At 36.0% G+C, this 13,295-nt stretch overlaps 1 protein-coding gene across 1 annotated transcript in view; it reads left to right on the top strand.

Annotated features, from left to right (window-relative positions):
• ADGRV1 (adhesion G protein-coupled receptor V1) overlaps nt 1–13,295 on the top strand; it is a 251,698-nt gene that overhangs the window by 107,500 nt on the left and 130,903 nt on the right. Inside the window, exons 76-83 of the mRNA XM_048931822.1 lie at nt 647–764; nt 1,542–1,713; nt 3,414–3,656; nt 7,695–8,102; nt 9,032–9,216; nt 10,409–10,658; nt 10,820–10,959; nt 12,491–12,651. Of these exons, the coding sequence (XP_048787779.1) occupies nt 647–764; nt 1,542–1,713; nt 3,414–3,656; nt 7,695–8,102; nt 9,032–9,216; nt 10,409–10,658; nt 10,820–10,959; nt 12,491–12,651 (1,677 nt within the window). The remainder of the gene's footprint in view (nt 1–646; nt 765–1,541; nt 1,714–3,413; nt 3,657–7,694; nt 8,103–9,031; nt 9,217–10,408; nt 10,659–10,819; nt 10,960–12,490; nt 12,652–13,295) is intronic.

Below are 13,295 nucleotides of genomic sequence, written 5' to 3'. Positions count from 1 at the left end.
ATACGGGAAAATAACTGAATTCAAGGTAGTGGGTGGGTGGAATAAGAAAGGTGAAGTCATGCCCTTGGAATCTTTACAGGTCATAGGAAGCATAACTAGCTATGACAAAGTTACAATCTAGGGGTACAACGAAGACAATTTCTGTTTAGAAAAAACAGTTATAAGTTCTAAGTAGACATGTTATAACTGGAGTGGGTATCTCTTAGGGTAATTCTAAATAAAGTTTATGAAACTGTTCTTGACTACTTTAACACCTAGCCTCTTGATATCAGAGGACAGAAATTCAGTCAGTTTGCTGATGACTGGTGAAAATATAGATTTATGTTCACAGATGGTACCAGGATTCTCGTAAGAAATTTACTTTCAAAGGAATTCTGTAGGTTAAAATACATAAAGTGCAGAAATGCCAACATGTGAATTTGGAGATAAATAAGGAATGTACATAAAGAAGAGTACTACTAAAGGAAATTTTCTTGAGGCATCCTACAGTAGTCCTTTAAAGCATACTTTTGGTACCCATTTTTTTAATCTTCTTTTTTTTTTTTTTTTTTTTTTTTTTTTTTTTTTTTTTAAGAGAAAAAATTAAAAAATTTAGTCCCAACTTAATTTCCTAGCTAATTAATTTCATGGGCTGTTTCCTATATAGGAAGTGATCTTCAGAATGGCATTTTGGGATTCATTCCAGAAGTACAAAGTGGTCTTATACTTGATGAAGACTCAGAAAACAGAGAGGTGCTGCTGGTCGTTGCAAGGCAATCGAACAGGTGCAGACAGCAACTGATTCAAGTACTCTGCGTACATTCTGTGTTAAATCAAGGGTGCTGCTGGTAGTGGAAGAGGCTATTGTAGAATTTTTAAAATAGTTTTTGCCTTCCAGCTCATTTAATAATTTCCCAGATTTTCGCAAACAGGCGTTAATATGATTAGGTCCTGTCACTGCGCTTCTATTAAACAAAAAAGGGAAACCTCACTATGTGGCTGCTGCGTGGATGTGAAAGTTTTGCTTAGGTTAAGGATTTGCACTGCTGAAAGTGAAATTGAAATTCTCATCTTCCTGCGTAGTATATAGAGGGTATGAATATTTGAATGAGTAATTAACACGGTGCCTAAGTGTTAGAACTATACTTGTGTCTTGAGTAGCACAGACTGTATTTTTTCTAATGTATGCATTTGTTGTACATTTATATGTACTTTAAACAAATATCCTCAAATGTTCTATGTTCCTCAGATTTACAGGAAAGTCAGATTCTGACTGGTTTTCCAGACAATTGATTACCATAGTATTAAAGAAAGTAATTGAGTACATCCTTGAATTTCAGACACCAGTGTCTATTTTGCAGTTGATGCCATGTTTTCTAAAGGAAAAGTCAAGAAGAATGTGGGTGTTCATCATTGCTTTATTTCCTTCCCGTGTTATTTTTTGTATGCATACATTTTTTTCTGTGCATATTTGAGAAGAAGTATTTACGGAGTTTTCCATCCTAAGTCAGCTTGTTGCTTTGTTCATTTTGAATACATTTATTCTTTAAATTTGGTTATAGGGCATTTGAAGATGTGAAGGTCTTTTGGCGTGTGACATTTAATGAAACAAGCGCTGTCCTTCTGAAAGATGGTGTGAATTTGGAGAATGAACTTGTGTCTGTGCTGGGATCCACTACTTGCATGGCAGGTCAAACAATGTGCAACATCTCAATTGAAATAAAACCTGATAATGTAAGTAGTTAGTGTACATTTAGGTACAGCACAGTGTCACTGAATTGTGATTTATCAAGACGAAAAAATAAATCTCTGGTACTAAGGAACTGATGCATAAGATGTGGCTTGAAAACAACATCCACTCAGTTTCTCAGTTTCTCAGTAAATAAAACAGATTTTATTTACAAGTTTTTACTGCCTCCATTGTGATTGGTTAAAATTCAGAAAAGAGTTGAGTATTTAATTTGAAGAGTAAACTACAGGTCTCACTTTCCACATAACTATAGGAAAAAACAGGAAGGTGTCATTTCACTGAAACGTTCATTCATATGCTAAATTCTCAACCTTCGCACAGAAAATTTTTTAACTGTCAAACACTCATTTGTGTGATTTTTATGAACCATATCCTATTAAAAAAAAATCCTATTAAAAAATAATGTTCACCAAAAAACTTCTAGTACAACTTCTACGTGTTTTTTTTACTTAAGTCTCACATATCTGTGAATGCTGGTCAATCATAGAACTGCGTAAGAACTCAACATCTGAAAATCTGTACATATCCAGGTTGAGAGTAGTGAAGTCTGGTTTAGCAGCCATCATCCACTGGAACCATTTAGCATTTGCCAGTTGGGTATGTGTAAGCCTAACTGCCTTGAGAGGCCAGCTCAAAGTCAAAAACTCAGCTATCATTTAATTAAAACAAAACACAACATTCAGTCACTGTTGTTGAAGATAAGAGGATCACTGCAATAATTGTAATAGAGCAATTACTTAAGAAATGTGGGATTAATGTTTCTCATTCTTACAGTGTGTTCAAAAAGTTTGAAACTTCCCAGGAAATTATCCTAGCAGCTGGGCTAGTGTCAAAACTGAAGCATGGGGAACAGAAAAGAAGTTTTCCTCCATTTTTTCTGACTACTTTCTACAATGTTGTGCAAGAGGTAGAAAACAATAAGGATACATAGTCATAGTTCATGAAGAGAGCCATCTTCCTTCTTCAGATGTTATTCTTAAAGAGCAAATTAATAAAATACATACAGTAGTGAATCACAGGTTGCTTAGTTTAATGGAGAGACATGATTCTTTAGTAACAGCTGTGCAGCAGTTGCAGAGACATGGAACTCAAATGCGTACTAATCTACCAGTTGCTGATGGAAGTCAAAAGGTTCCTGTGGCATTCCAATAAATTAGAGCCTGCCATCCATTAGTCAAGATAGTTCTATTTAAAGAATGACATAAGAATTACTTAACAACAACTTAATTAAAAATATATGCTATTTAACCCCCAGTATCTTGCTCCTATGTATTTTTTCCACAGGTAGTTAGGCGTGACATGTTTTTTGTAAGGCAAGAAGAAAGTGCACATTTCTCAGAAAACATATTCCACATGTAATTCCATAATCTGGAAAGTGAAGCTCTGAAAGAGTTTACTATAATGTCTTATAGCAAAAATATCAATAACTGTAATGTATAAACAGCTGTTTTACTGCAATCATCGGGTGAAACCTCAGATGTCACTATTGCACGTGACAATGTGGTGCCTATTGCAACATTATTTTGAGGGTATGCTTTGTCATACTGCATATTGCAATAAAATTGTTTGTGATAAGTGTTAGTGCAAGTAATTCACTGCATATAAAAAAAAAGTATACACTTTCTAAAGCTTGTAGAAATTAACAGATCCTTTAATGATATGAAAAATTGTTCCTTGTTTACAGATACCTGAATTTGAAACATACTTTTTTGTTGAGCTGTATGCTGTAAGTGCAGGAGCTGCATTGAACAGCAGTGCCAGATTTGCATTTGTAACAGTTCTTGAAAGTGATGCACCTCATGGTTTAGTATATTTTGCTGTGGGATCTCGTTTTGCTGTGGCTCATAAGAAAACAACTTTAATCAGTCTGCAAGTGCTTAGAGATTCTAGTACATCGGTAATCACAAAGGTTAGCTACAACATGCAGGTAAGAATGATGTATTATTAAATTGTTGCTTATTCTCTTGAAGTAATTTTGACTGTGATTAACATTTTTTGCAGGAAACTGTCAAATGGTTGCTGCTTGGTAAACTGCTTTATTTGTCCATTAGTAAGGAGATTTGGTTTCATTGCACTGTCAACAGTGATATTGTTCATAGTACTTTCTAGCAGCCTCAAAGAGAATGGTCAGTCAGTCATTAAATATGTTTCATTCTTTGTCCTAAGGTTCTTTTGAAACTCAGTTTTTTGAAGTTTATTTCTCTGAAGCTAATTCTTTATCATGATGGATAAGACTGTAATGATGTAGCTGACCAAACAACATACTTACAGTGTTAGGCCAGAGGTCTATTAATGCTTAGTTCAGTCTTAGAAAATGAGAGAGTTCTTTCAGAATTTTTTTCCATGTTCTTGATGTACTAACCATGAAAATTGTTCCTCTGATTGAAAATATTGTCCTTAGGTGAATTTCATCATCCTCATTATTTTTTTTTCCTGTATTTGTAGCTTTAACACAAAAATATCCTACCATTTGCTGACCCTCTTATTTTCAAAGGAATACCTCATTTTCTTTGACAGATGATGAGGATACTCCTCTAATAGAAGTTGCACAGCTCTAAAACCATAATTTCTTCAAATTCCTTAGGGTTTGACTCCAAAATCAAGCACGGGATGCAAAGAGGGCTCATCTATTGTATTGGGATAGCACTTAGTCTGATCTACTTAGAATATGATGGACTTTATGAAAGAAAAAAAAATTCAAGAAACAGTTTTTATAGAAAACATTGTGTGATCAGTATTATTCCATCAGTGTTCTAAGTAAGGGGCTTTGCATTTTGTAGTTGTATTGCATATGTTTCTATTTTAACTGCATGAGATAATTTGATGCATTCGTGCATTATAAAGCAAGTGAACACTACTTTAGTTAGAATATGCCATTACAAATTCTCACATTCTTTCCAGCCACGAGGTTATTACCATTTAGATATTGATTCACAAAGGAATTGCTTTTGCCCAGTGGATATGTAGGCTGAAAATAAGGGACAGTTCTTTATAGTTCCTTATCCATTCCCATTTTTTATATAGCAATTCTATTTTAGACAGTTTTAGGTTTGAGGATACGTTATACCAGGTATAAAATATGAGACTCTTAGTGGAAACAGACTCTTATCTGTATTGACCACTGGTAATCAGAACTAGTCATTACCACTTATTTCCATATTCCTAACTCTCTGCTGGAAGGGAACAAGGAGGAAACCTCAGGTACTCAACAAGTTCTTTGCCTCAGCATTCACTAGGAATCATGTTTCCTACATCTCTCAAGTCTGTGAACCTCTAGGCAGGGTCTGGGGAGAAAAATTTCTCTGTCTTTAAGAGAAGAGCAAGTGCATGATCACCTCATGAAATTGAATATGTCTATGGGCTCAATGGAATGCATCCCAGGGTCCTGCCGGAACTGATTGATGTAGTTGCCAAGCCATTCTCCATTATATTGAAAGGCTATGGTCATCAGGTGACTGGAAAAAGGGAAAAATCACTCCCAGTTTTAAGATGTGTTGGCAGGGAACTACAGGCCAGTGAGCCTTACCTCTGTTCTTGGAAAGGTCATGGAATGGTTCCTTCTGGAAGCTATGTTAAGGCAGATGCAAGACAAGGAGCTGATCCAGAACAGCCAGTGTGGCTTCACCAAGGGCAGATCATCCATCACCCAAGTCTGTTGGTCTTCTATGATGGACTGCTGGCATTGGTAGACAAAGGAAAGGCAACTTATGTGGTCTGCCTTGACTGTTGCAAGGCATTTGACGTGGTCCACACTACATGCTTACTGTTGGAGAGAGATGTTGAATAGAGATGGATTTGAAAAATTTAGTATTCAGTGAATAAGGAATTCATTGGATAGCTGCAGCAACAGAGTTGTGGTCAATGGCTTTATGTCCAGGTGAAGGGCATCTGTCAGGGATCCATCTTGGGACTGGTGGTCTTTAACATTTTTATCAGCAACCCAGATAATGGGGTGGGGAGGAGTGCACCCTCAGCAAGTTTGCAAATGACATCAAGCCAAGTGGTGCAGTTGGTAAGATGGAAGGAAGGGATGCCATCCAGAAGGAACTGGACAAGCTCGAAATGTGATCCCCTGTGAATCTAATGAGACTCAGCAAGGCCAAGTGCCACATGTTGCACTTGAAGTGATCTCATATGTCTACAGAATGAGAGAAGAACTCATTGAGAGCAGCCCTGTGGAGGAGGGTTTGGGGGTTCTAGTGGACAAAAAGCTCAATATGAGACAGTAGCGTGCACTTGCAGCCTGGAAGGCTGACAGTATCCTCCTGGGCTGCAACATAAGGGGGATGACCAGCAGGGACAGGGAAGTGATAGTTCCTCTTTACTCTGCTGTGAAGCACCATCTGGAGTACTGCATCCAGGTCTGAGGTCCCCAATACAAGAAGGACATGGAACTCTTGAAAGAAGTCCAGAGGAGGGCCAAGAAAATGATCAGAAGGCTGGAGCATCTCCCTTGTGAAGACGGGTTGAGGGAGCTGGGTTTGTTCAGCTTGGAGAAGAGAGGGCCCTGGGGAGACCTCATTGCAACTTTCCTGTACTTAAGGGGAGCTTATAAACAGGAAGGAGACTAACGTTTTACATGATTTTGTAGTAACAGAACAAGGAAGAATGGTTTTAAACTAACAGGAGACTTAGGGTGGATGTTTGGAGGAAATTATTTACTCAGAGGTTGGTGAGGCACTGGCACAGGCTATCTGGAGAAATGGTTAGGTACCACATCCTTGGCCAGGTTTGATGTGGCTCTGGGCAGACAATGGTGGGTAGGTGGCAATCAGCTTGCAGCCGGGAGGTAAATAGTCTTTAAGGCCTCTTACTACCCAAGCCAAGAATTAGAATCCTGTGATTTTTATGATTTTCATTAGAATTGACACAGATGATGTGATCTTACTTCAGAGTAAATGTGAACATGTGGACACCACACTGATTCACTCTACTGTTCCCCTGCAAATTCAAAAAATATCTTATTTATTCCATAAGTAAACTTTTCTAGTTAAACCAAAATGTTTTCAAAAGGGGTCTAATACTTCACAAATAAAAATCTTTGCTCTATATAGTAAGAGAGCTTTTCAAGAACACTTGATTCGGGTTATATTCTGTACTTAAAATGACTAAAAACTATTGAAAAGTCATACATTTGAACAGTAGTTCAGAATGTTAGTTTCCACATAAGGAAGGCTTATTATATTACCAGATATAAATTCACAGTTATGGTAACTGACAAAAAGAATGTGAAGAATGAAACAGTTCCTACAAACCTCACATAAAGTAAAAAATAATGATACTTCATGGGGCAATGATGCTGCATAGCATTCCCAGATAAGTTAATCTGTCTGCCTTGTGCATTTATTCTATAAATATTAAATAATAATATATATATTCTATATGTATTCTATATTTATTCTAAAAACTTGTTTTTTTTACTTTAGTAAACTTTTTTTTTACTTTTAGTCTTAAATTGATGGTTCTTCTTCAAAGTAGGTATACTGAAATTCAAACTTTTACCAGGTCATATTATTTTTGCCACATATTTCTGGAATGTTTACTTAGCATTTGTATAGTTTTTACTTACAGAGTTTTTACTTACTGAATTGATGGCGCTTCATCCTGCATATATAAACTTACATGGATCCTTCTGGAATTCACCTTATTGATTTCTGTTTATCCAGAAAAGCTTTGTGATTATTTTTTTTTTCTCGAAAAAGAGAGAGAACCTCTTTACTGATTCAGACATATGTAATTCTTTCTTCTATGTTCCCAGTGATCAAAAGTGATAGATTTCTGTTTCTGGGACGTATTTCATATAATGTAATAGTTATAATCACTCTTAGGAAGTACATTTTGAAAGGAGATTTTGTTTTATGCAACTGAAGTTTACCCACTTAACATATGTTTGTTCAACAGCAGCTTTTTTTGAACAATCTTATCTGTCATCATGTCACCTGAAACTCTTTTGGTTTGTTTTAAGGAACTGCAAAAGCCTGAAACTGTTGGTCGGACTTTCATATCTCCAGCTATTGCGGGACAAGATTTTGCCAGAGCAGAAGGTCTGCTGACTTTTGAACCTGGGCAAAGAAATAAGTTTCTGGATGTGACCCTTACTCCAAAGACAGCGTCATTAAACCCATTTCCTAAACGCTTCCAGGTTGTGCTTTCTAATCCCACAGGAGGTGCCCGAGTAGATGATGTCTATGGTGTTGCTAATGTCACCATTGTCTCAGACATGGGGTCCTTGCCATTCTGGATGCTGATTGATCAACTGCATCAGCCTCTTGATGACACAATTTTACAAAGAGTCCTTCAGAATCTGAATGTCAAGGTGGCCGCAGAAACTACTGAAGAACAGCTCACTGCTGTGATGCACGTAATAGATAAGGTAAATGTTTCCTGGTGTTTCTTGAAAAACTAATGACTTCAGTAAGTATGATCTATAATAAGATCAAAGTTATAATTCATAACAGGGACCCAGAATTTACTTCCCAGATTGTGGAAGCAAAAATAGAAATCACAGGTACCACAGTCAAGGAAGAAATTTGTTGCTAATGAGGATGATGACAGGAAATCATAGAACAATTAGATTGAGAAAAGCAACCAATATTAATTTTGCATATTTACACATAGCTCACGATTTCCTGCTGTACAGAATTTTATTCAGTGCTATACTTTTAGAGAACTTACTGTTTCTTGAAGGCATCTTTGTTGGTTCTAGCCCTGGCACAATACAGTAAGTTTTTCGTAGCTTCTGATGTCAGCACAAGGACAGATCATACCATGGCCAACTGGAGTCCACTGTACTCTTAACTAGGCATATAGCTTGCCTTTACTCTTGCAGTAGCTTTGGAAATCGAGTTGGTGCTATAGTTGGGCATTTTAGCATTGCATTAAATTCTGTAAGAAGTCTGAGTCTAGTAGTCTACTTTTGTGGCATTCTGGCTCTTCTGCACCTCTGGAATAATGCACACAAACTGGAAAACAAGCATGTAGACATTATTGGACGTTATAACACTCTTCATGTCAAAAATTCTCCAAAGGATAACAGTTTTGGTTTTTGAAAGAATGAATACCACATGGGTTCTTTATCAACTCCATTTAGTAAGCATATCTTTATGTAATTTTGTCAGTAGAGTGCTCCTCATATCTTGGTAGCAGCAATTAGAAGTTGAAAAAAGTTTCCTGAACTTTCAGAAATAACGCTGGTAGAGAAACTAAAATGTAGTAAATGATAAAAGAGTTCAGTGTGAGGAAATGTTTTAAGCAGACTTCTGTGCATAGAATGCTGTTCAATATTTTTTTTCTTCACAATAGGTTACAGATATAGGTGACAAACATTTACTCTCTGGTAAAAGTAGAAGCCTTTTCTATGAGATACTCTGTGCTCTCGCTAGTCCAAAACGCAAGGACACACGAGGATATAGCCTGCTTGCTGACGTGACTGAGAAGTTTGCTTTTTCTTTGCTGACTGAGATAATGTGTGGATCACCGGGGGAGAGGTTAGTGAATGTGAATTCATAGTTTTTACTTGAAATATATGACAAAAAATGCTGACACAGACATGAGAACATTTAAGTGGAATTTTTAGATATGGGTGTTGCCTATCATGATGCATTAACGACACTGTGTTGTGCTCTGCAACAGTTGTACAAAATGCAGTATAGGCACTACGACATGGTGTCATAAATAACCTGTGCACTGATACAGGATAGCTGTGAGGATAAGTTAGAAAGTCTCAGACCTGTTCATTCAGCTTTAGTTCAAAAACTCTCAGGAAAAAGGGCCATTAATATTTTTGGGAAAATAATTTGTAATTACATTGTAGGGAGCTACTTCTAAGGCTTGGGTGAGTGAGAGTAAGGAAGCCACAAGTTTTACTGGCACCTTAATTCTGGGATTCTGTGATTTTTCTCTTTGGTTTTGTTCACTTGAACATTATTTTAAATTATGTTAAATTGCTACCTTGATCTACAAGTGCATAGTATCTTGTGGTCAGACTAATGTGTAGGGGCATTAGTTGGCTTTGGAAGTAGATAATCATCATTTATGACACAGGTGCTTTTAAACAGTGTGTTTCTCCCACTGAGAATCTATTAATGATTATCTGTCTGAATTTTAGGATAAAGGTTTTCGTAATCCATGTCTGTGAATATCAGCATGATTTAGATTCTATCTCAACTTATTTTGGAAATGTAATTTTTTTTCCTATTTCTTTCTGTAGGGGGTCTGAGGTCTATCTCAGCATGAAAGGCAGTAAATGACGTAGATACAGATGTTACTCAGAACAGAACTTGCAAGTTACAATTTTTTTTTCTGAGTTTATTTGCATTATCTACTAGCAGGTCATCAGTTTTGATGTCTCTTCCTCTTGTAGACTCAGTTCCACATCAAGTTATAAAAAGAATAACTTTATTTACCAGGGAGTAATTTTGTTTGTACATCATGATAAACAAAACCCTGAGGGGAAACAGAGGATTTGGAATATGTAATTACTACATGCATAGATACTTTGTCTATAATACTTCAGCCTTTCTTTTTTTTTTTTTTTTCAGCAGCTGAAGGTCTATCAAATGCCTTAAAACCTTAAATTGTGGAGGAATAATGTATTAATTACAGATTCACTTTAGAATCACTCTGTGAAAAGCAGCTGAAGCTCAATTCCACTTATCTGTTGCTTTTCCATTTTAACAGAGGCAAAAATATCCTTGATAGCTGTCCATACATTGCAATAATGGCTCACAACTGGTATCCTCAGCAAATCAATGGACACAGATTTGATGGAAGAGACGGGGATTCTATTCAAGTGCCTGAGCATTTATTAAAGGTCTCTGTTGTATTATCTCCTCCCCAAGAAGAGAATTGTGAATCTATACAGTTCACAGAATACAGCAGTCAGCAGTGGTTTCTCACTGGAGATAAAGAACTTGCCCTAAAGAACAAGGTTTGAAAATAATACAATTTATTTTTACAATAAATCCACTCGGTTAAAGTACTGCTCAAAACCAACAAGGTTCACTTAAAATAGTGTGTGTGTGTGTGTGTGTTTCTGAATAAAATGAGCACTGACTGAGGAATTTCAGTAAAATCTGTATTTAATTTCAGGTTTTTTCTATGAGTTTAAAGAGTCAGAGCTCACACCCTTTGAAAGACAGCAATGAAGTAATTTATCGGATTTATGCTACAGGAAGTCGGATTGTTCCACAGAAGTCTCTATGTCTCCTTTGGAATCAGGCTTCAGAAAGGTTATTTTATTCATCTGTTTAATGTTCCAGTGAACCCGTGTATTTGTCTAAAATATGATAACTGTGATTAGGTCACCTGTAAGTATAAAATTCTTCCCATTTCCTTTTATGTATTTTTTATTTTTTTACTTTTCTAGACATTATAATACTGTACAAAAATTTTTGTACAATAAACTAGCTAATTATTGTAGCTGAGGCATTTCTAAGACTTCTACTTTTAACTTATTTCACCAAAATACCATATGTAAAAATGAGGCAGAGCTGACAGGCCATAAATTCCAGAATTGCATTACTTTGTCATTCTTAACATTTTTTACCTCTTTACAGTTGTTTTCAGACAGCACTTAAAATCCATTCTTACAGAAGTAAACTATTAAACATGCTTGTCCAGGGTTGCTTCAAGTCACTGATATACTCAGGATATTACTAATTTTGCTGTCATAGAGTCTTTTCTCTGTGTCTATAAGAGAAGTAAATGTATAAGTGAAATAAAATAAAACTTTTTAAGGGCAGACGTAGGATTTATTTAGACCAGTAATCTGTCTTCCATAGTGGCTCAAAAAGGATGCCTGTGGAAGAGTAAGATCAGAATGATCACGTTTTAGCTCCCCTAATACCACTCTCTGTTACCAGCTACAATGCATATAAGGCGATGATTTTTATTTTTTTTTTAAAAAAAGACACCAGCTGCTTGTTCTGAATATCAGTGCTACTAACTTAATGTTTTTCAGAAGAGATGACAGACCTCTCATCATTTTCTGTTCTTACCATACTATTCATACTATTGTAAACAGTGGAACAGTTTTGCTTGTGGTTCTCCAGTGCTCCAATGTTCAGTCTGTGTCTTTCCTATTCACACAAAATAAATTGGTGAATTCAAAGATAATTTTGTTCTGTACTCTGTGAGATCTAATTGTTTTGACTCTGATATCATTAAAATGGCTTGATCAGTCTGAAACTGATATAAACTATTTCTTTGCAGAAGGGAGGGGCAGCAGGATGTACCTATAATCTCCCAATTTATCTAGTTGCTATCATAGACAAGATATACTTTCCATTAGAAATTATTAGATATGTCACCTGCATTATCCTCTTCCCAAGTCAGTTCAGCAGTACTGAAGGACAAACAGAACATGATGGTAATTTCAAAACAGCAAGTATCAGTATAAAATTAATTATTCTTCAGAGTGGAATAAGGTATAGTGCAAGTGACCAACAGTTTAAACAATCAGCCCCATATTTGTTGCAGAACCTTTAAAAATATGACTACAGAAATTCTTTAATGGAAAAAAGACATTCATTATCATCTATTCAGAATTTCTTTTTAATAACAAAAGTGAAAACAAGATTATAAATAATATTTTAATTTCATGTAAATGCTTTATTAGGAAAGAGATCACAATGAAGTATTTACATACTTGTAATAGTTTAGAAAACTTTGTTTTTCAGAGATACAGTAAAAGTTTTCAAGGTTGCTTACCATGTAAATTACACAAATCCAATTACAACTTTGTAAATCTTTGTTCTGCAGTTGGTTATCTGATAGTGGGTTCTGCAGAGTGATTGATGACACATCAAACTACGTGGAGTGCGCTTGTTCTCATATGTCCATTTATGCGGTGTATGCCCAAACAGACGACTTGTCTTCATACAATGAGGCCTTTTTCTCTTCTGGATTCATCTGCATTTCAGGTCAGTAGATACAATTTTCTAATTATCAGCCTCTAATGACCAGAAAGATTAATTGATTTTTAACAATTTTAGTAACTCGTGACAGTCTTTTTAACTGGAGAAGTATTAACTAACTTCATTCTATATAAGTTGCTATCAGGGCTGGTATGCGTACATTTAGAAATTTTCACACTGAAGAAAAATGCAGAGCAGGAGAGAAGTATGTTGTTTTCCTTGTGTTGTTTTCCATGTTATTTATTGAACCATGCGAAAGTGGAAGATGACAATTATTTAGGGCAAAAACCTAAAACCCGAAACCCTTCTCTGTCTGTCACAGCAGTAAAGTCATCCTTTTTTTGTCAAGTCTTTCAATCACTCTTGTACTTCACCTGAAAATTCTTTGACAATTTAAGTTTATAGTTTACGCTCAGAAGTGACAAACTGAGGGTGATAGACTCCCTGTCATGTATAGAGTTTCCTTCCATTCTGCGTCCCAACTGCAGTCTGACATCTTGGGAGAAGAACAAGAGTTTAAACTAACCAGGATCGTGATTATTTTTACTGACAGCTATAGTAGCATTTAAAAAAGGCTCAAGGCCTCAGAGAAGAAAGAGATCTAAATTTTAAAGATTATTGACATTGCACCTTTCACACTGCATTTCATT

Source organism: Lagopus muta, chromosome Z (genome assembly GCF_023343835.1).
Source record: "Lagopus muta isolate bLagMut1 chromosome Z, bLagMut1 primary, whole genome shotgun sequence".
Lineage (NCBI taxonomy): Eukaryota > Metazoa > Chordata > Aves > Galliformes > Phasianidae > Lagopus > Lagopus muta.
This window is presented reverse-complemented; position numbering and strand designations above follow the sequence as displayed.